This window comes from Strigops habroptila, chromosome 1 (assembly GCF_004027225.2).
Source record: "Strigops habroptila isolate Jane chromosome 1, bStrHab1.2.pri, whole genome shotgun sequence".
Lineage (NCBI taxonomy): Eukaryota > Metazoa > Chordata > Aves > Psittaciformes > Psittacidae > Strigops > Strigops habroptila.
Genome location: NC_044277.2, coordinates 134,748,945 through 134,772,556, shown reverse-complemented (window position 1 = coordinate 134,772,556; position 23,612 = coordinate 134,748,945). Strand labels below are relative to the sequence as shown.

General features: G+C 35.7%; 1 protein-coding gene across 5 annotated transcripts in view; it reads left to right on the top strand.

The window, feature by feature from the left end:
• The window catches only part of TBC1D5 (TBC1 domain family member 5), a 319,489-nt gene that overhangs the window by 112,955 nt on the left and 182,922 nt on the right, over positions 1-23,612 (top strand). For all 5 annotated transcript variants that reach the window (XM_030478214.1, XM_030478248.2, XM_030478230.2 and 2 more), the window contains one exon: positions 16,048-16,183. In XM_030478214.1, coding sequence (XP_030334074.1) covers positions 16,048-16,183 — 136 coding nt within the window. The remainder of the gene's footprint in view (positions 1-16,047; positions 16,184-23,612) is intronic.

The following is a 23,612-nucleotide window of genomic DNA, read 5'->3' as shown; positions in this document are numbered from 1 at the left end:
TGATTTCTGTTGGTTTATCTGTTCTGCTTTTTATGTTATTGCTAATTCTGATTTCTTGATAATCTATTGTACAAAAGTATGGATCTAAAGGACTAACTCAATCTTTAGTTGTTATAAGTGTTAAAATTTCATGCATAAAGTCAGGGGAGAAGCTTGGCTAGTTTCTGCATCATGGTATTCTTCTTTAATAGTCTTTGAAAATACATTTTGGACTCAGAAAAATTGTGCTCCAGGTGGGCCACACTTGGTAAAGATATTAGCTGGTTTAAGCCTATGTACATGTATGCATGTAACTGAATTGTTTGGTTATAATCACCCTTCCAGGTACATCACCTGCTATATCAGACCTGATGCCTAAGATCATACTCAGAAACAGTACATACTCCTTCCAGCTATGGCCAAGAGAGTTTTGGGGGTGTTTTTCAGTATATTAGCATTTTAGTACACTAGCATTTCTAGCAGTGTTTCTATCAGATTTAATTATTTAAATTTAAAATATTGTATTATATTTCATGTTTAATGTACTTAAAGTACACAAGAGTTCGGAAAATTAGGAGTAACAGGAAAGTGTAATTGGTGCTGATGAGCGGCTAGCATTGAGTGTGAGCTCCCCATCAAGCAGCAGTCTTCACATCAGCCCTCGCAACCTATAACTGGCTGGTTTGTTAATTCCGTTCTTTACCTAAAATATAAGTCAGAGAAGATAGAATTAAGGGGATGGTTTTATTTCTTGCTACCTTTTAATTCATAGAAAGGTAAAGGTATCTCCTATTACCAAAATTTACCTTACTGAACCTGATAACATTTCAAGTGCAGAACACAGAAAGCGTAATAACTCTAGAGATGATCTGTTCCAGTTTTATGCTTAAATGCCAAAATTTTGTGTGCAGTATAATAGCAGGAGTAGTTTACCAATGACTGCCTAAGATTTCCCTCTGTCCTGTCCAAATACAGCAAAGTATGTTTTAATGGACACCTCAGCGTAAAAAAATCAGTGCATTTCACTGTCCATTTGGCATGAAGCAGTAGATACAGTGTAAAATTAATTCTGTACTTGAATTTCTCCAGAGTATCAGGCATAGATCTTGTCAAATTCTTACTACTTTGTTTGCTTAAAGACTTTATCCTGAGCTATGGAGCAAGAATAGTAATGAGCTTCAAATTCAATTTTCCAATGTTTAGTTTACACCATAAGCTAGAAAATCCGTTATCAAGTAGACAATTTGTGGTGATTTTTTTGTCAATTTAATTTATTATGTTTCTTTTAAAAATTGTTTCTCATATAGTGTGCAAGAAATAGTTTAATTCATATTTTTTCATTAGAAGAGGCAAAGAATGTTAGCATTCATGTCTCTATAAATATATTTAAAATTTCAGGGAGAGTTTAAATATTTATGAAAATATAGAAGGTAACTTAAAAATAATATGTTTGTCTTAGAAACTTGTGGCCAGAACTTATCTGCACACAAATTACTTTTGGGAAAAGAGAGGAGCATACTTACAGTCAGTTTTAATATTTTTAATGGTTTTCACTTTTTACTTTGCAGATTATATAAAGCCTTCAAATATTAATATATATTCAAGATTAGGGGTTTGTAGGCTTCTTTCATTTACCATACATTGCTTGTCTGTGAAATTTTCATGGTCTTCTGATTCTTCTGAACCATAGTTATTGTGCATGCAGATAGACAGCTGATGCTCTGCTAACTTTTCCTTGCATAAACAAGTGAAACTCTTGGCCCAAAGACAGCAAAAGCCGTTCATTTCTTTAAAAATAGCCTACAACTGGAAGGCATCTTTTTTCGAATGGTTTCGATTTCTGATATTGGAAGCATTCTGACTTTAAATATTTGTCCTTGTCATATATTTTATTTTTTCTGAGATCTTCAGCTTCGTTTTGAGACAGCCTCAGTACATCATGTGGATAGTGTATCTGGCTATAGATAATATCTCTTAAAAAGTCATAGCAGTGGAATTATTTCATCATTAAATAATCTGGGAGGGGTGTTTTTAAAGAACTATGTTCATCTAGTATTTAGATCAAGAAAGAATTTAAATTTATTCATTACTCTTCAGAAGTGCATTAGACATGACTGAATTGTGGTCCCCTTCCTGCAATGAGGCTTTTGTCTGACTCTGCACTGACACTTTGGAAAAGACTTAATCATTATTCTACCGTTTCTTATTTTCCAGCATGATACAGAGCGTTACAAGCTGAGACCTTTCATATCAGAAAACCATCAATAGAATAGGTGATATTCTTGAAACTGATGTTACCTTACTTTCAGTATTTAGATTATTTCTTTGGTGCTCGTAAACCAAGGCTAGTTATTCTTAATACGGTGCTTCTTCCTTTACACATAGACAGATTTCTTTTCTTGAAGTAGATACTTAATAGCTATCCCGCATGGAAAAAATATTCAAGGGTTTCAAGGAATAGCTGCAGCAATTGCAGAAGTGTATAAATTACCATCTCTTTTGGGTTTTTTCCCGCTCTCAGTACAACTCTTACTATAATTAGCCAGCATTTAACAGCAAATGTTTGCTTTGGTTAAATTATTCAGAACATTTATTTTACTTGTCAAAGGTTAGATCAGGTTGTTGTTTGAACTGGTAATTAAATGCAGCCTAATACACTGTCATATTTATATGCACTATCAGCCCTCTTTCCTCCTTATTCTGTATAATTTTATAATGTTCAGAGCTGACATTTAGACTTCCAACTCAAATCCTGTTTTCTTGTAAAGAAAGCTAAGATTTTACTCGGTGTTTCATTGCATGTGTGTATGCCTTAGAAAATAAGAATTAGGGTTATTTGGAATATCATAGCTGTGGACTTTGTTGTCATGAAATTAGTGAGGGCCCTTTGAATATTTTATTTGCATATTTCAATAAGTCATTACACAGTGTCTGGTATGTAGTAATTATTTTCAGAGATGAAGGTGAGGTGGACAAGTGCAGATGTCTCCTTTACTAATTGAATACCTACAAGTCGCAGTAACGTGCAGTATGTTTAAATTCCATTCCCAAATCTTTACTGGAAATATGCATAATACTGAAATATAGAAAGGTTCCTAAAATAATCACATAGTGGAACAGATGAGCAAACAAAATTTAGAAGTCTCAAGGTCAGAACTTCTCATGAATCTAGAGTAGTGGACCTTGTACAAGTAGATTAGAGCACTGAGGCTGGCTATCCAGCCTGATAAAGTCAATGCAAGTTCTAGAGAAGCCAGCATTCAGATTTTTGTGGTCTCTCAAGACAAGTTCAGAAATTATTTTTCACACATTTACATTACACAGTGATTTAATTGTCATACATATAATGTGTCCATTCCTTTTCTATTTCAGCTATGTGTATGTTTATTTTCTCAGTCAAATTTGGAGAAAGACTAAATCATAGGGCTTTTTTGAAAACTTTAGTGCTCCTAGGCCTACTGTTGTCCAGTGCCTGTGGAAGGAAGAAAGTTGCTGTCCAGTTAAAAAAGAAATAAGCACAAAAGTGGATCATCAACGTCAGCAATCTTTTTTTCCTACCCTGTGTAGACAAGTATTCCCACCTTTTTCAGTGCATTTGTTTTGCAGCTCTCTTTTCATGTGTCTAACGCAGCAATAGGTATGAATTTCAAGCTACCTCATTTCTCGGCATTTCTAAAACATTTTTGAAAAATCCTACCTATTGTACTTAATGTGTTGAAAGCACAGTTTTGAAAGTCTCACAGTTCTGTCAAATCAGAGCTATGCTGATTTGTAGCCTTGTTAAGAAACAATTCAGACTTCGGTAGTGAAATCCTAATTTATCCACTGTTATGGTGATCCCCCCCAGACTATTATGTGGTTGCAAAAGGGCAAAGCATATAAGCACTGTCTTAAAAAGTCAAAATCCATATCCTAGTTCTTGCACATGTGATCTCAGAATAGCAGAATTTATTCTTTTTTCTTATTTTCTTTTTTTTACGTTTTCCTCCCCATAACCATATTTTGTAATTAAACTGGTGTAGGACACCATGGGCCACAAGGCAGAAAGATACAGTAAAAATAGAGTTAAAGGTGAAGTGTATTATTGATTATAATTATAGCATTTCTAGTGTGACACTAAAGAAACCTGATACATGGTGTTCAATTTGTTATTTTGCACCTTGTTAAGATTTTATACTTCGTGGCTGTAGGAGGTAGCTAAAAACGAGAATATACAGTGCTCTTACAGAACTTATTTTGACCTCTAGGTAAAGCACATTTATTTGTGTATCCATCATTTAAACAGTGAGTCGTTTTGATTGATGTAGTAGATTGCATATACATATGGCATAGAGAGGACCTAGATTAAGGTAAATTTCTGGGCTCTTGCATGATGGGCTATCTAAATATAAACTAGAATCAAAATTGCTAAATGGATTTTAAGTTGTGCAGAAGTGCCATACAGGTGTGAGTCTTGGCATGGATATGACAGACTTCGTATGCCTTTCCTTCGGAAACCTGGTCGTAAATTGAATAAGTGCTGTATTTAAGATTAAGAAGTATTCACACATTGGTTTGCACCAAGACTACTGTTGATGGGTTTGAAAACCAGTGTAGTTGTTTCAGATGGTATCTTTAAGACCATTGGTAGCATGAATCAGAAGAAGAGTTTTGACAGTATGGCACATATCTGTGAAAGTAGCCATTTGTAGGAAATAATAAGTTTTGAAGTTTAACATGTTGAGGTATGGGTAAGGTCTAAAGCATTTTATCTGTAACTGAATTTTATCTGTAGCTGGGGAGCTTGATGTTCAAATGGTACTTCAATCATGAATGAAACAACCCAGCAACACCAAACCCTGCTTTTTCTTGCACATTTCTCATAATTTCTGCTGGCTCTGAGAAAAAGAATGCCAACAGTTTTGGTTAGAGTTATTCTTTAGTCCTCTCTGTTATCTTTTAAAAGCCAAACTGTGTGTACGTCTTTGGAAGGTAAGACTACTTTCTTCATCTGCAGTTTCTGTCACCAGTGAAACAGTGTTTCTGTGCAGTGGAAAAACACCACTAAATACAGAGGCAATCTTGAATTTAAAGGAGGTGAGGAAATATTCTTTCCAGTACACTTTGTACTAGATGAAATGTTTTAGAAATGAATCTTTATGTTAAAAATACCATGTTCAGTTATTTGGATGGATGAGGGGAGTCTTATGTGGGGTTCTTTAGGATAAAGAAAGCTGACTTGGAGTAGCACAGTGAAGGAGTCATCTTCTATTTTTCTAAATCATTTCATTTCAATAATCTTTTATGGTTTGGCTTTCATTTCTGATAAGATGCTGTCAAAACCTCTAAACCAAAAATGGCAAATAATGTTAATTATCTGGGCTTGCTGTATTCAGTAGTTTGCTTATAAATGTGTCTGGTAAAACAGAGCAGGATTTCCCTGTTGGTTTTTTTTTTCACAGCAAAGAACAAGAACTTCCCAAGCACAGGAGTTGGGATGAGTAGGCAGAGGATCTGATGCCTGCCTGAGAAATCCTTAAGCTTCAAGCCTTCCTGGCAACAGGTGGAATTACAGTATGTGTTTGACAGAGAATAGTCACCTCAGCTAGGCAATGTCTGTCTGTCACCTCTCCTTTGAAGAAAGATCTGTCCGCTCGGTCAGCTTTTTCCTCCTTTTCCATCAGGAAGCTAAAAGAACACCTGCTACTGCCATCTTATCTCTTCCTTTTAGGAGAGAAAGCTAGATGAATAATACATGACAGACCAAAATTTCAAAAGTAACTGCTAATTTTAGGTGCCTCAAGATGCACAGCCTTACTATTAGGTAAGAAAGAAAAGTGGGAACAGATCACACCTATATTCTATATGCTTGGTTTCTTTCCATTTACTTCTGGATCCCATACAAAATTCTCATTTCATTCTTCTTAATGCACTAAGTGGACCATAACCTGGCTGCTGTTAGGTCGCTTCTCTACCTGAACTAGGTCACTTCTCTGCCTCAACTATTACCAGAAATGCAACAGCATAGCAAAAAGAACATTTTTCTAGGCTTTTACATGTGACTAGTTTGAGACCATACAGTCTGCAGCAGGAAAAAAAAACCTGAAAGCTACCTTCTCACAAATTTCATAGTATTTCATGGGTTTGAAGAGAAAGAAAATAATAAAATTGGTCAGAAGTACAGGAGAGAAATTAAAAAAAAAAAAAAAAGAGTTGTGAAAACAGCTCTTTTGTCCAGGAGGATTTAGAATATTAATGCTTTCATGATTTGTGTGTTAAATATTCTTAAAAAGTCATACTGGTCCATCTAACACAGACAAAAAAACTGTCTGGAAAGGTTTTCTAAAAACAATAGGGAAAATTTAATCAAGGAGCTTTCTAACCATGTCTTGTTTACATCTGTTATATTTTTTTAATAAAATGGGCTTAGAAGCTTAGCCTCAAAGGTATTGTAAGCTTTCTATAAAGTATAATGACAGCTGTTGCTCAAGTGCAATTCTTCAACTCTGTTTACTGTTTTGTGGAAATTCCAATTCCTTTTTGTTTTGCATACAACAGAACTTGGTATTTTGACAACACAGAGATTCAGTCATGTCCTTGTGGCTGGTGCATTAGAGAGAGCACTCAACTAAGCCTGACTTATTTAGGAGCCATCATTCTATTATATTACCTATTAAAACCAAAAATCTTTAGAGAATCTGCCTATTCTGTTCTCATTCCCCAGAGCAGAAACGCATGTACCATTCTTAGGGCAACTGATCCCTTAGCCTACTGCTTCTGTTCTTGCCTACGATCTTGCTCTACTACTTATGTGTTGTCTAGGAATGTCATGAAAAAACAGGCTTTTGCTTCTTGCTGCGTAGTGTGTGCTGACCTACTTCTAAAGCAAAGTAAACCCAGGGCTTTAAGGTAAAGAAAATAGAACTTGTTGGTGACAGATGTTTCTGGTAAGACAAATTTACCGCCAAACCAAAAAGCCTTTTTAATTGCCTCATAAATTGCAACTCACTTTTATTAATATTTCCCCCTTTAAAACACTGCATGTTATCCTATATCTGAATTAATGTGTTATGGATTCTCATTCTTACTGTAAATTTTACAGTACATTTTTGAAGTTCTGCGGAGTTAAATATATATATATTTTATAGCCAGACTTTTGTTCCTCTATAATCTTGCAAAGTACTGCTTCCTACTTGCTCTTTAAGACCTGGATCTATTTCAGGTTTTGAGGCAGTATAGCCAGTGTGTGTTTGATGTACCGTGCTGTTTGTACTAGTGACTTCTGTGCCTATGTTTTACATGGTCTGGCAAGGAGCAGGGACTGCCCAGAAAATATTTTAGGAGGAATAAATGCCTCTAAGTAACAGTGCATTATAGAAATCATTATGCTACAGTGGGCTTGCCTGCCTAGCTTCATTGTGTCTGAAGACTTCAGCAGGACCACTTGTTCCCTTGACAGTTTGACATTAGCACAGGATGCCCAGAGAAGCTGTGGCTGCCCCATCCCTGGCAGTGTTCAAGGCCAGGTTGGACGGGGCTTTGAGCAACCTGGTCTAGTGGAAGGTGTCCCTGCACATGGCAGGAGGGTTGGAACTGCATGATCTTTAAGGTCCCTTCCAACCAGAACGATTCTATGATTCTGAATTGGAACAAATAACACTGTAATTATTAAAGAAGGATGAGTATTGCACTAAAATTTTCTCCCATTTATAATATTAATAACTTTGGCAGGATTTAGTACTGAAAGTTCCTGAACACCAGAAACAAAAGAGGTGTAGCAGAATGTGTTGAGCAGCAGAGTTCACTGTCTGCAAAAGAACCTGCCTTATCATCTTTTTAGTAGCATAGGATACAGTGGTATGTTCCTACTGAAAAAAAAATAATCCGAGTAAAACGTTACTCATAGCAGTAGTAGTATTTTGGTATAAAGTGCTTTATGCAGTCAATTACCTGCTAAGGGTTACTAGGTTTCATATGTATCTTGTGTTTCCAAGTCTTAGGAATTTCCTTTGCTTGAGGTGGCAAGGCTGAAGAGAAGCAATGTGAGCAGGCAGTACATGACATGAATACTGTGCATTACATAGAGTATGTCTTCAGACTGAGCATTTGGGTGTGAGAGGGAGCATTCTTGGGAAGCTGCAGCATATTTTTTACCAGGGGTAGCTCTATTCTGAAGCTTTTTCTCTCCGAGTATGGCTTTTGGACATACTCAAGTAAGCCACTGCTCCCATTGGCAGAAGTAATGGGAAATCCTTGCAATTTGCATTCATTGCACTGCGGTTGAATTAGGTTTCAAATGTCCTTGCTTCCTCTTGCACCCAGTTTGCTTCCACAACCATGATCATTTGAATTCACTCGTCAGGATTGGATCGCATAGGGGAACATGGGTTATGGTTCTTCATGTTATGTAGAAACCTTATTGTCAGATACAAAACAAATTCTGCCTCTGCTCCTTTGAAAGTGCCTGTTAAACTGTCCTTTTTTCCTTAGCAAATGGGGCTTCCACCAACAGTTTTTTGTACCTCAGCATGCTGCTTTAGCGTCTGCATATCTAGAGGAGAAAACCAGAAGAGAAATATTTGATGTAAATGCCTCTGTGCATGCATGAACATCGTGGTGTTTCTATAAAAATTCTGTCAACCCCTGTAGGAAACTGTTTTCTAAAAATAGTGAAAGAATAAAGGCTGAATCCTATATTAATTGCTTACTACTTTAAAGCTGTGATATACTAGAAACTTACTTCATTGAATACACTTTTAGTGTCTAAGCTAGTTACTATCATTTTGGGTAAGGCTGCAGGCTAAGCTGCCATTTTTTCCAGTTCACTGTTTTGATGATTTCTTTCAGTCTTGACACTCTTTCGCCCTTTGAGTTACATATGTATTACTAAAACATAAAGTGTGTAGCATAGCAAGGAGCCTGTCTGTTCCTGAAAGTAAAACTCTTAAATACTTAAAAGCAGTCAGTTCCATACCCTAAACAGCAGTAAACTACTTTAATCTCTTAACTGTCTTTGGAAGGACGAAGCTTTAAATTATATTGAATTGTTTTGTAACCAGGTAGATAAAATATATTCTGAATTAAAATAAACAAGGGATTTCTTTAATTTAGTGGGTTTCCCATTGTTTGAATCATTTTAGTACGAATAGGGTTTTCACCACGTCTAGGTTACTCTAAGAAGAGGGAGTAGCTTCATAGTTGAATGATGTAAAGGTTGGAAATCTTACTGCATTTTCCCTTCTCTCTCATCTTCCTTTCGCTAAAGTAAAATGTTTCTTTTGGTCTTATGTCATAGGTTATAGTTTCTAGGCTTTTAATAGGTCTTGTTGCTCTTCTTTGGACTGCAGCAGCCGGTTCCTGTCTTGCCATGCTATCCATCTAAAGATGGATACACTAATGCAGCTCAGACCTTCGCAGCATCAGATGATGGGAGATTTACACATTTCATTGTTATCAACTTGTTTTGGCTGTGAGGAACCTTTCTCTACTTCAGTCTTCAGTTGAAGGGAAGTAGGGTAAAAATACAGCAACATAACATTTTCACATCTGCTACTAAGCAGCTAGATCCTGGGGCTGCAAGGAATGTTCAGGGCAGGGGTAGTGTTTAGCTATTGACTTCGGATCTTTTCCAGTTTTGCTGGTATTTCTTGTTTGAAATCAATGTTAGGTCAAAGTTGTGTTCTCCTAATAACCTCATTGTTGAGCTGTCACATAAGCCTGCATTAAAAATAGGTACAGTTTTGTGTTGAGTGTGTGGATTTTGTTTCTTTTTAGGAAATTCAAAGTGCAAAATTGAGGCTGGCTTTGGCTATTGTGTTGGATTTTGAGGGGTTTGGGTAGTTTTTTTGAGATTAGACCATACCGAATACATAACTGTAATACTGGGAATTTGAGATGGTTGATGCTGTTTGTACTTTTGCTGTCACCATTTTCAATGCAGAAAAGAGAAATTATTTCACCATAAATGTCAAATCTCACTTTTCATAGCATTAGACCTTGGGAAACATTCTTGACAAGGTTAGTTGGGACCCGTGGGTGTAGAACTTAGTGGTCAACATTATATAAGGATTTTGATTCTCTTTGCTTTATGCAAGTTTTTCTTCCTTAGTCAAATTACTATTCCTTACAGAATCATGTAACCTCATGAAAACTGTAAGCCAGCAAGTATGTGAACTTGTAACAAATATGTGGAGGATTTCCTGTCTTCCAAATTAACAGAATATGAAGTATATGAAGTGTTTATTTATGATAGTTTTGAGTTTGGTTGTCTGGTTTTGTGGAGGTTTTTTATGTTGGTGTTTTGTTTTTTTTTCTCCGTGGGTTTTTTTTTTCTTTTTTAACTTCTAGAATAAAGAAAGGTTTTTAGCTATCATGTGAATTGTCAAGAGACTACATTGTCATGGTCCCAGGCTGTGTTGTTTCTTATCCCTGACATTTTAATTCAGTACTAAATTTATACTTTGCATGTTTAAATACTGGTAAGACATGAAAGTTGTAGGGTTAAAACTGTAGACAGTGCTTTAAAGCTCCTATGATAATTGTTCTTAGGTATGTATTCCTTTACTGTGGCTCTTGAGACAACTATTTAATAGACAACATTTGAATAATACAAATGTGCGGTTGGTAAAAATGGATTAGGGTTTCAGGGTGGTACCAATGGGTGATATTTAATATTGAATGACATGTATTAAGACAAATGCTTTTATATATAATTTATTTGGCATTGTAAATGCATTTATCTTGTGAGATGCAGACCCCCTGTTGCCACATGAAGTATTCTGGAAAGGTTTGGAGTAAATAAATAATAAAACCACTTTGATATACAATCTAACAATATTAAATATTAAGACTTTCACATGATTGATTTTAATACTTAATTAACTTATTTAAAGTCCAATGTAACTCTGTTTTTGTATTAAAGATCAGGGAGACATAAGTTAAAATGCAGGAAATGTTATTAAATGAGACAAAATTAATTGCATTTCATGATCATCAGACTCTGGTTGTTAACCTGTCCATCAGTGGCATGATCTTGTTTGTTTTCTTCTGGACCCCAGCTGATGTTAATGTTACCCTGTCAGTCCATTTTTATGTTTGCATCATTCCATTTTAATGATACATAATCCTATACATTTTATAAATGAAAACAGCCTTGCTTTATGCTATCCAAAGTTTGTCAAGTTGTGCACTCCTGAGTTAGTAAGTGCTCCTCCTAAGACATGTTTCTTTAGTGAGCGGTGGCAACCTGTGGAAGTGGCTCAATAGAGACACTAGCTAGTTTTAAACTGGGAGGTGGGGAGGGAGTGTTTGGTTTTGGTGGGGGTTTGTTGGGTTATTTTTATTTTTGGAGCACTTGAACTAGTATCTTCTGTATTTAAATGGAGGTGGTGGTAGTAAAGGGCTCAAGTGAAGAGCTCAGTGCTATGAGGTTGGTGTTCTCTGTGACCTGAGTAAGAATCATTCATGGAGCAAAGCATAAAGCAGTGAATATTACAGATTGGGACCACATTTTCAAAAATGCCTATTAAAATTATCCAGCTTGAAACATACCAAATGGTCCTCATGTTCCAAAGGTCATGCTCAGGACTGTTTCCTGCTCACCCTCTATTCAGAGAAAGCATGACTTTTTTTCTTTCTTTTTATTTTTCTTTTCTTGCCTAGTTTAGGAGGAGTACTTTAAGGCCCAGGAGAATTTGGCCAGTGAAAGAAAACCCAGAGTCTGGAACTGTTTCTAGATTATTTGCAAGTCATCATACTTCATTGCTTTGAATACGCACAATGTGTGTTTATTCTCCAAATACTCAGTTTCTTATCTACTTTAAAATGTTTTCACATTCTGGAGAGTCCTCATTTCTGTATGCTAACATGCTTGATTACTTCATAAGCTGCAAATGAGGGGCAGAGTTGTGAACCCTCGTAACATGATGCTGTCAAACTTAACAAAACATTCATAAGACCATTACCACATCAGACATTTGCTTTTAGTCAGGTCGTTTTAATCAATTTGACTTCACAGGGCAGCTAATTTATCACTTAGCTAAACAAGTATTTCCTCTACTTGTCATCAATTTAAGTAATTAAAATGGTAAACTTTGCTATATGGCATGAAATAAAGGCCCAAAGATAATTTGGAGAAGGTGGATGATACAGTCTAATAGAATGAATGCAAAGTATTATTTAAATACTTTGGTATGCTTCAGTAGTTTTCAGAAATGTCATATTCTGGTAGCTTTGCTGGTATGGATATAAACTGATTTTTATTTTTATGTAGCCTAAATTAAACAGCGTTGTTCAGCTTCTTCCTCAAAAGTTAGTGGGTTCTTGTTTTCTTTTCTTTAAGCATAAAATGTTTTGGTATTTTACTTGATTGTTTGGGGGTAAGGGGTTATCGGACAGCAAGAGTGGGACAAGTGTGTAATTTGTGCAGGTTGTCTGCCCTGGTCCTAAGTACCTCCTCAAACCTGCAGTTCCTCTCCTTTCATTTCACCACTGGGGGATGGGAAGAGAGGGGAAATGGATGTTGTAGAAGCTCAGAATTGCCTAATTCTTTTCCATCTTCTCAGTTATACCTTCGTGAGACACATTATATTTTCTAGTTTTGCCCAAACAGTATGAATACTCTTCACGTCTTAAACGTAGTCCCTAAGCCTGTCCTTCAAGGGATTTTTGGTGTCTGCATTGAGAACTTGGGCTGACAGGTTACAGATGTCTGATAAGATGGTTTCACTGGAAAGCAGACTGGATTCACTCCACATGTGCTAGTTAGTGAGGAGCACACCTGAATGCTGTCCTTGGTGGCGTGTTTGCATACCTAAGGAGAGTGGCCAGACACATAGTTTGTATGCCTGTCTTTTCCTTGGGCTCATGGGTAGATTAGTGTCTCTTTTCATTCCCCTAACTACATAAATATTTCATGCACAGCCTTAATTATTTTTTCATATATATTAAAGAATAGTTGAACTCCCAGTTCTGGGAAGGGTGCCTGGCCTTCAGGGTTTTTAGCCCTTCATCTCTGGAGGGAAAAAAGAAGTAGGAATAGATAAAAGAATCACTGTTAGCTCTGGCTGAGATGTTAGGGTTTAACTAGATAGCCAGTAGCATCAAGTCTTGTAACCTAATAATTGAATTCTAGATTTTTATAACATTTTTATTGTTTCACATTGAGAATGTTTTTAAATTGCATCTTATTTAATATGAACAATATGTTACAGGCCATTACAAATCAACCACAAACCTGTAAAGAATTAATCTGTCTCAGAGTAAGATCCCAAGTGTAATCATAATTGTTTAATAGTTCTCTTTTCTCTTTGTTCAAAGAGCTGAAAAGAACTTAAGTATAAAACTGTAGAGAAAATTGCTTGGGCTAGGGAGTGACAAGACTAATAGGTAGTGATTTTTTTTAAATACTAATCAAATGTATCCGTAAACAAACACAAGTAACTGATTAAATCACTCTGCAAATATCAAAAGTAAATCTATTCAGCTGTTTAAAACTGCTCTGTCTGTAAAGTAAATTATGGCTATTATATGTTGTAAAGGCATGGCATTTGGGGAGTATTTAAAAAAAGAGAAGGTGGATACAGAACGGAAGAATGCAGATAAAACAAATTTACTAGAGCTAATTTCATACTGTGTTATGGACATAAGACAATGTATGTCTGAAGCATATTGTGTCCTAACTAAGTTGTGGCTGCTAAAACTACAAGGGCTGGTAAGGTCATTTTGTGCCTGGTTCTCAATTTGAAAGGCACTTAGGATTGTCCCTTGGTCGGATCATGTAGCAATGTCTGAAAGGCCATGAAAATGAAAAGTTAAACTCTAGCAGCACAGTTCAAAATAAACTTGTATTTTTTGTAAAGACAAAATCAACAGGTCAGTAGAGAGGTGATTACAATCATAGAACTATAGAATGATTTGGGTTGGAAGGGACCTTAAAAATCATCTAGTTCCAACCCCCCCATCTGGCCTGGAACACTTACAGAGCTTTACAATTGTAAATTTACAATTTACATTGTGAGAACTTACAATTATTACAATGACATAGCAAGGGGAACAAGAACAGCAACTAAAATTCCAGAAAGAGAAAACTATAAAGGTGTCTTTCTGCAAAGTTGTTTCTTGTGTTTTGTTTTGATTTTTTAAAGTAAGTTCTTTCAAGTTTGTCATCTATTTATTGAAGGTATGAGATAGTTCTAAACACCTCTCTATATTATGTAGCCATAAGACTGCAGGTAAACATTAAAATGTTTTTTAAGTGAATAGCAAATTTCTGAATGTTTTTCTCGGAGTTTCCATTCATGCATTTTTCATTATTATGGTTTAGAAATTACATAGGAAACACATGATGTGTACTTGTGTTCATAATACGTTTTGTTGAGCTAGTACGGAGAGTTGTTCAAGGCAATTCTGTGTTTTAGTGATGTGTTTTATCGTATGATTGCAATAATTGACATAAAGGTGTATCACTGCAAAAGCGGGTAGTCATACCTTCCCTCGGTTACTAGCTCCTTGCTCACAAGAGCTTCAGATATTCTCTTCTGTCTAAAAGCACGGAGAGATGGTGGTGTGGTCATTTCAACACCACACTAACACATGTGCCAGGGCAGATAAAGGACAAAACCCTCAGGGGATACAGCCGAGAGAGCATCCTTTTGGAAACAGTCTGGGTGCGTTGGTTTGAAGGAAATGCCTGACAGTTGCCCAGCTAGTTTCGTTTATTATTTAGTGGTTCGGATTTGGTTTGGGGGGTTTTTTTTGTTTTGGGGTTTTGGTTTTTTACATAACTTTGTAGGAAAATGAAGCAGATGAATAACGTATAAAAGCAGGAAGGTCTTAAGAATCCCTGTGCCCCTTCATTTACAGTCAGTAAACTGAAGGTATAAAGCGTATATGGTCAATGCTATGCCTTGTAAGAACCAACGGAAAAGCATAGTTGAAGTGATTTCCAAAGAGATGATATACCAATCCTGAAAGTGTAGGTGCATACCTCTTTGTGTTTGTCTTTGCATATTTATTTTTAAATATAATTTTATTGGATTTAGAAAGTTATAGTACTTGTAAACTAAGCAGTTATAGAGTAAGTGATATTTAAAACTAAGCAGGCAATTGGAGGTGGCTGCTTAGTGTGCTTGGGCAACTCAAACCTATTTGGCTGGCATAGTTCTTTTGTGTTTTGTTAACAGCAAGTTAATAAATCACTGTACAGTGACCAAAATGCAGTCTTGATAAATGTACCCTTGTGCTGTTAATGCACTGGAAAGGTCATTTTTTCTTCTTACTGCTCTGACCATAACACCGTCTGCCTTTCACCCTTTTATTGGCATCCTCTTACTCTTTGCAGCCAATATTAGCTTCCAATACTCCTCAACGTGAACTTCTAATGTCATTCTTGTTCACTTATGTGGTAGTGTTGTGAATGCCGTTCAGCAGCTTGTGATGATGAACCCATGTCAGCTACTTCCTGGGGTTTCAGTTTTGTGCTTTCTCCCCTTTTACCCTTCATTTTTGGAAGAACTTCTTTGTAAATATTCACAAGCTAGCTGATTATGTTTCTTCAGATGCTTCCTTAACATCATCTTTCCAGAAAGCTAATACAAATCTTATTAAAACCGAAATCAGCCATCATACCAGTATGCAATATGCTCCCTTTTTGCATGTGCTTGCGTCCCTCTATTACCTTACACTTGACATATGATTTCTGAAAAAGAAGTGCTTAAAAGGAAGTTTTTCTAGAATAGTAGGTCCTGAGTCCAGAAGAGGACTAGTATCAATTCTTCCTGGAATTGGACTAAGAGATGAGTTGGGGAAGCTAGAAAAAGAAAGGAAAGAAGCTCTTTCCCCATTTTACAGTCTGTCAAAACCATTCTTGGACTTTTACTTGCAGTGTGATAGTTGGAGGTACTGACAATTCTTTTGGACTCCGAATAATAAACATTTGAATGGAAACACTATTTGTCTGCTATTAGACAGCTAATGGTGATATTACACCTGGAAGATAAGGAAAGGTTTTAAGCATTTTTGCTACTGAGTTGTGTGATTGAAAAATAGCTAAAGAAACACTGAAGGGTTTGTTGGGTTTTTTTTCTCCAGATAAATACTCTTCGATTGGAATTTACTGCTGCCAATATGTATCATTCTGTGTCTGAAACCAGTCACCCTTTGCAAACAGAGGAACAAGAAATAGGCATTGATCCCTTGCAGAGTTATTTGAACAAGCCAGAGGAAGGTGAGTTTTTTATTTCTGTACCTTTTTTACTTTATACGTAGAAACCTTACATAAATGTGTTATGACAACTGTACCTGTCCTAATTTGTTTAATTCTCTCATGAAGTTGAACAGGGCAGCTTAAAGAACATTTCACAGAGTATGTGCAGAACACTGACACTAATGAAAACCACGGAAAAGTCAACTTTCAATTACAGACAGAAACATTAGCCAAATGTTTAATGCGCTGTCATCCTTTTTTAATCATAAACCAAACACTGACTTCAGCATAAGAATACTGAAATGCAGCATGGCTTTATGTTACTTTCTGAAGCATGGGCTCTTACACTGCATACGTTTTAGGGGATTTTTGTGTTCTTTTTTTTAATTCTGCAGTAAAGTTCAGTATGTTATTTTGTGTGAGATCGTGCAAATAAAAAGGCCCATTTTCCTTTTTGTTTTATTTTTAATTCAACACCTATATTCTTATTTTTTTAAAGAAGGAAGCTGATGTAGAATGAACAGGCTGAAAGGTAAAAATTACTGTGTAACCTAAAGTAAATTAATTAAATGCAGTATTTGGAAGACTAATGAATAGTGAGAACAAACTGCTTGCATAATGCAATGCATGTCTGTGTTGCTTGTCTTTTCTACTTATTTGTGAGTAGTGACAGTATAGTTGGTTTGAAGAAAGTGATAAGCTTAACGGGAAAGCTCGTCCTTGTCATGAAAACATTCCTCAAGTACTCGGTTATATATAGTGGCACCTTAACTACCTGTAATTTTCCAGTCATTGAACACATGTACCAGGAGGGCAAAATAAAAAATTTATTTTAAATTACAGAGTTGAAACAACTTTGTCACATTTCTTAAGTCCCTCACCCAGATCGACTACTCTGTGTGGGTGTATCTGTCTATAAATCTTCCATTTACTAGTGCTTACCAAAAAAGCTATGTCAAGTTTTGCTTAGTCAGGTTTATTACTTCAGTTTATAAGAAGCTGATGTTTTGTTTTAAAATACGTTGGTAAAACATCATTGTCCCTTTGAGCTAATTCTTTTTTTTTTTCCTTCATTGGTTTATAAAGCCTTTTCAATGTTAAAAAATGAGAATGAACATCTAGGGGAAAGTATTTTAAAACCTGATGGTTATATGAAATAGCTTTTCTAGGTCAGTGTTCCTCTTCTAATATATTTGACATCTGAACGATATGGAGCCATTGTAGTTTGATAAACTAAATGCATTTTTGTACATATTTTTAGAAACTTGAAAATAATCTTTTGCAATAAGCTAAAATAATACCCGTTTTCCAGAGGAAATGTAGCTTGATTCTAGTCTACCCCAATCAAGAAAAATATAAGCATTTCTTCTGATTTTTTTTCCTTAAAAAAATACTGGTAATTCTCTCAACTCTGTTTTAAGAAAAAACAAGATTTTTTACCCTGTTAAAAAAAAACCAGCCCACATTGTAAATTAATTTTATCCTTTATTGTGCCCAGAAGCGATTAGTTACCTTGACTGAAAAGGTTTCTCATTTTTATCCCAACCTTAACATTTCTATGACATACAAAGTTATTAGTATTGAATTGATGTTTAAAAGTGCCATTAATTCATTTACCCCAAATGTTCATTAACAATGTAAATGTATGCTGATGTTCTATGAGACAAGGAAGTGACTAATGACTCTTCGCACTAACAACACTTAAAATGAATAGAAACTTTAGATAGCTAATCTTGAAGTAATCAAGACCCTCATTCAGCTTGGCATCTCTGTATGCTCTAAAACAGCTGTCAACTGTTAAAAATATATACACAACACACACATACGCACATGCGAAGATAAAGATATGTAAATACATGGTTCCCCAAGTCATAAAGGTTACCAACTATGGTACATTTTTTATGTTCTATCTATGTAAATATTTTACATAAAGCATCCATTTCATCTTCATAGGTTTTTCTACTGTGAAACACATACTGCATTTTAATTTGAAACTTTATATATCCAAAATAAGTCTTTGAAGTTTTAATACTTCATCTTAAATCAAGCATATGCTTAGATGGTGTTAGGTCTTTGGGCATCAAAGTATGCAGTTGTTCTTGTCCGTGAAGTCTCTCCGACATTGTCTTCATAGAAGTATTTCAAGACAAGGTTTTTCAACTTGGCCTCAAATTTCAAGCATGATAAAGAATCAACTTAGTGAAAATCTGTGTCTAAAGTCTTCTGCATCATGTGCCATAGAAGAATGGAGGAGAGGTGGTCCATCAGTTGGAGATGTTCTAGGCAATATTGTAGAATATCAGGGCATCTGAATTGTTTTTTCAAGCTGTGCTGAATGCTTTAAGCGTTACCTTGGAAGCAAAGTGCTAGAAATCTTCACTGAAATGAAGCAATAAAAATAAAGCATGTCACTGTAAGGATGCTGAAAATAAATATTTAATCATAAAACTAGTCAGATTTGTTAATCTGTGTGAAGTATTGTATTTTTAGTATATGCAACTGATACCAAAACTTGATGGAGAACCAGGAGATGTCACGTCCAGCTGGAGTTTTGAAATACTCTCACAAGACATTTTCACAAAATGAAAGAAATCTCAGAGACACATGAATTGCTGTTAAGTATAGCTTGTTGGAAAACGGTGTGCGTAGACTACTTTTTGTTCATTTGCCGTCAGCTTGGAAGGATGTATTTGATGGGATTCCAGAATTTTTTTGATTGAGTCTAGTAGTGCTTAGTGCTTTTATTAAAATCTCCATTAAGGTGTAGAGACAATATGTGGTTTGTTTGGGACAGGGCTGTTGGCATAGTGGAGGGCAGATGTACAATTCAAAGTAGTATTGAGATTTTGGAGAAGTGGTCTGAGAAGAATAAGACATGGTTCAGTAGGAACAGCTGTGAGGATTAATGTTGCAGATGCTAGGCAGGAGACACTTACCTGGCTGAACAAATAAAAGTAGAGCATTACAGATGAGGTAAGTGTCATTTGAAAAAAGATCTGGGCGTTCATAGCACTCCAAATTTTGTGTAACTGAGGGACTTTGAATCTTGAGTTATGATGAGTCATGAAAATGTGCTTGTTTGCAAGTTTAAAATACTCAGTAATTGACAGTCAGGATCCTCTTTTATATCCCTTTAAAATATTCCAAAGAACCCAGATAAGATAGTATTTCAGTCTTTTTCTGATGGTTGATTTTTCGTTTTGTCTGATTTGTTTTCAAGACAGAAACATGTGCATTCCATATATGCACTCATATATACTTTTTTAAATAGCGTTTTTAATAGTTGGCAAGACATTTGTGGCAGGGATTCTCACTTTTGCAGTCTGATACTTCAAATTGAAGATTTTTAGTTCCTTAAAGAAATTTTAAATTTGGATTATACCTTTTGGATCTGGTTGTATTTTAGTTTACATGTATGTATGTATATGTGCATTGTTATGTTTGCTTTTTACTATAGTAACTTGATGGTATATTGCTACATTTTCAGTTCTAAGAATCTTTGTGATATTGTTCATTTTATTCTAACAATATTTTTGAATGATTCCCTCTGAATTAGAGATCTTTATGAGAAAAACTGATGAATCTTACATTTTTTTTTTGTCTTCAGCAGAGACTTTATAAACCCTGAATATATGAAGAGACATTTCAGAATCTTTGTTCTTCTACCTTCTCCCTGTGTATTGCATCAGACAGACTATTTTATTTATTCCCAAATGCTTGAGGTTTACACTGCATTGAAACAGGATAACTAGGATAACTGTTGCTAACCTGCCAGAAATTTTTACTCGAAGTTGTAGTGTACACCACATTCTGACATAAGTTTCGAAGAGCATAGTAGGTAGTATTCCCATTTCATTGATGTAATGAGAAAGTTGATCCTCTAAGGACAGACTGGAACAATGCATTTAATACTCTTCAATTTAATTTGCTCAATATCACAATTAATACAATTAAGGTCACTTGAAATGAAACTATTAACGAATTGGGTAATTTACTTTAACAATGTCAGTGTGTTCTCACAATTACATTTCCTTTAATTAGTGTACAAGCTATTATTTAATAGCATACTTCACATAGAAAAATGTAATGTGTTCTTTGTTCTTAATAGAAGAAAAGGGGAAACCTTTAATTGGTCTAAGTGTTTTGGATTTGGAGTTTGGGGGGTTATATTTCATGTCTAAAGGCTATAGTTGGTGGTGAGGACAGAGAAGGCTGATGTAGCTGGAAGGACAAAGATAACTACTGCAGTGTGTGACTGAAATTAATCCAGTTAAGATAGATCAGTTGCCCACCTCTTACTTACTTACCATTGCATCCCTCCTGGTTATCAAGGCTGCCTTTAAAAATGTGAGATGGTAAGAGAACATTCATATGTTACTTTGACCATATTCTGTGTTTCTCCATTGCTCATCTTCGGACAATTTTGCTGTTCTGATGTTAACCTCTTAACCCTGATCACTAGAAAGTATTACTATGTAGAACTATACCTTATATGGTTATACCTGGTTTATAACAGTGTTGTATAGAAAGCATAAAAATCAGAGGGGAATGAATTAATAAAGTAAATGCCAGCTTCTCTGGACCTGTCATATAATGTCGTCAAATCATTAAGTGCGATTCACACGGGACTGTTGTGGTCTTGGGTGCATTCTTTCACATTTGTTCCAGGGTTAAGTGAATATTTGTTGTCAGAAAATTGTATTGTCTCCTAATAAGTCAGTAGCTATTCAGTGTTACGAGTTTACAACCCATTTAGTCAGGGAAGCAATGTGAAAGCAGATTGCCCTGTATGGCATTTATCTATCTGGTTTTAGAGATCGTTTCTGTGATTATGTTTAAAAGGAACAACCACAGAGGTCCAGACGTCTCTGTGTGAGAAGTACATCCCTAGCTAAAAGCAATCAAGAATGGAAAAATAGTGAGTTCTTGAAGCCTTACTACTTTCTTAGCAAATATTTTTTGATCGTGTATTGTATGGTGTCTTGTGTGTCCTATAATGTGGGTTCTTTTGTCTTCTCTGCAGGGAGGGACATGCACATGAAGTATATCATCGTGTTTTTAAGAGTCCTTTTAAATATGCACTCTACCTTGTGTTTTCATTAAAAAGACAAGATTGGAACAGAGACTCTTTGCATTCATTATATTGGAGCAGAAGATGTTGAGGGTTGTGATTGTTCTTAACGCCTTTGAGATATCATACTATGGTTTGCACAGGTCCTGAGAATGCCCTGCATCCTTCATTGGCTAGTTTTACCCTTCAGGCAGAATGCTTCATCGTGCCCCACCAACATAATCGTTGCTAGTGGTCCTTGTCCAGAACCCTTGTCCTCCTCCTCATGGCCTTGGCTTTTCCATTAAAGGCACAGGTATGCAAGAGCAGAAGGAGCTGTCTTCAGTCTGATTCTCTCCATATAGGATGAATAAAAGCAAAAATGGTTTTAACATATTCAAACACCATATGCTTAACATAACAAGCTGTTTAATATTCATTTATTAATAATAACTACTGTTTAGCTTGCTTTTAATTGAGCAGCAACAGGTTTGCAGTGACAAAGGCTGTTGGAGCAACACAATGTCTTGAGCTAACTCTGTCACTAGCAGCTTCCCTACAACTCTTCTTTTTCTCCTCTCTTTTCTGTATTAAAAATGCGTTGTTATTAAGAGATCAGTTCAAAGAGAAGCTATGCGTGTTTACAAATACATATATTTAATATAGAGTTAGTTGAAAATAGCCAGCATGCAGTACATTTTTTCCTTTAAAGACTGTATTTGTATGAGTGTTGACACGCTCTCAGAAATTTGCCAGTTGTGCACCCTTTGGTTTCAGTGCTTGCTGCGAGTTTGTATTTAGGAACTGCAGAAATATTTTAAATCAGCTGTGGGAGTGAATGTGAGTAGCTGACACAGTATTGTGGGTTACTGGCTTCCAGAGTTGGATCTTCCTCTCTAGAATTGGTAGCTCCAAAGTTTTTTTGGTAGCTTCACATTAAGTTGGACATTACATTAATATTAGTTTGGATATTATTCTGTGGCACGGGTAACTGTCACAAATGTCATATAGGGAAATTGCTTTCAGTGGTTGAAAAGGCAGAAGATAAGGTTAGAGAAGACTTCTTGGACAGCAGTGTTCGTTGATCTAAAAGAAATCCAAAATGTTAATTTTGAAAGTTCTCCTCTAATTCAGTATATGAAAATAAGACCATTCACACTAATAACACTGGCACACTACCTTGGTTCAGTCATCTCAGCTGGGAGTTTCCAGTTCCTTCCAGATACAGCCCTGTCCAAATACTGGCATAAATCACTTGCCTCCTGTCATTCTTCTAATAACTCCTTGTGACCATACTTTGGGAAAAGCTGGTTTCAGTATTTCTTTTTCTTTTCCTAGCTTTTTCCAAATCGAGTTTAAAGCTCAACTGGTTGGCCCTCATCTCACTTTCTAGTGTACCTGTAGTGTAAAACCTGTGGTATAAAAGGAAATTATGCAAATTGAATAAAAAAGAAAGCTTTTTTACTAAATTTTACATGCACAGAGAAGCTTAAAATACCAAGCAGAAATTTCCATTTTAACTATAGAAACCTACTGAACAACAAAATTAAAACAGAATAATCTTTTTTCATATGCTCTCTCTAAATGTAATTAAGAGTATGTTAAAACTAGCTCATTATTAGAAGTTATACAGAAGCTAACTGTGAGGATGGAATCATTCTTTGAAGACTTTACTCAGACTTGATACAAAAATATCATATGAAGGTTACTACCCGTAAAAACCTTTCTTGTAAAGTGTTTCCAGGCAATGATCAAATTATGTTAAATGGCTGTATCTCCTACATATGGAAAAGGTAGATTCTCTTAATTTAAAAAAATTGAACTGTACAAGTTTGATTGTACTTGTGTATGTATAATAAAAGACTAGTAAATCACAATTCTAGCTGAGGCTAGCAGGATTGGTACAGGGTAATAATTAAATGTTTTGAGTTCACTTCTGTCCTGACATACAGAAGATTGTAATTTACAAAGCAGTCTGTGAATTGTGTGCAGCTAGCTGATGTTACAGACCTCCGTATCTGAGATTAAATGTATGTTAAAACATTTTGAAAGAGTTTAACTGCCATAGATTTGATTGTATTAGAAATTGATTGCTCTATATAACAGAAATATGTCAGCACAGATGGGATCTTTCCCATCTTTCATATATGTGGACATTTATAAAGATGTGGAATTCCTGTTTTTAAAAAGGGAAGAGTTCAACCTACTTTCACTTAAGTGCCAAGTGATACTGCAAAGCTTAAATTTTAGGCTTTGGTTTACTGATAAGCCTTATTCTTTAGCCTCCTTGGGTACCCCTGTCCTGTCGTCTTTGGATGTGCAAAACTAAGAGGTGTAGAATGGAAGAGATAAAGTACCATCACACTTATTTTAAGTGGTAAGAAATTAGCTGGTAAGATA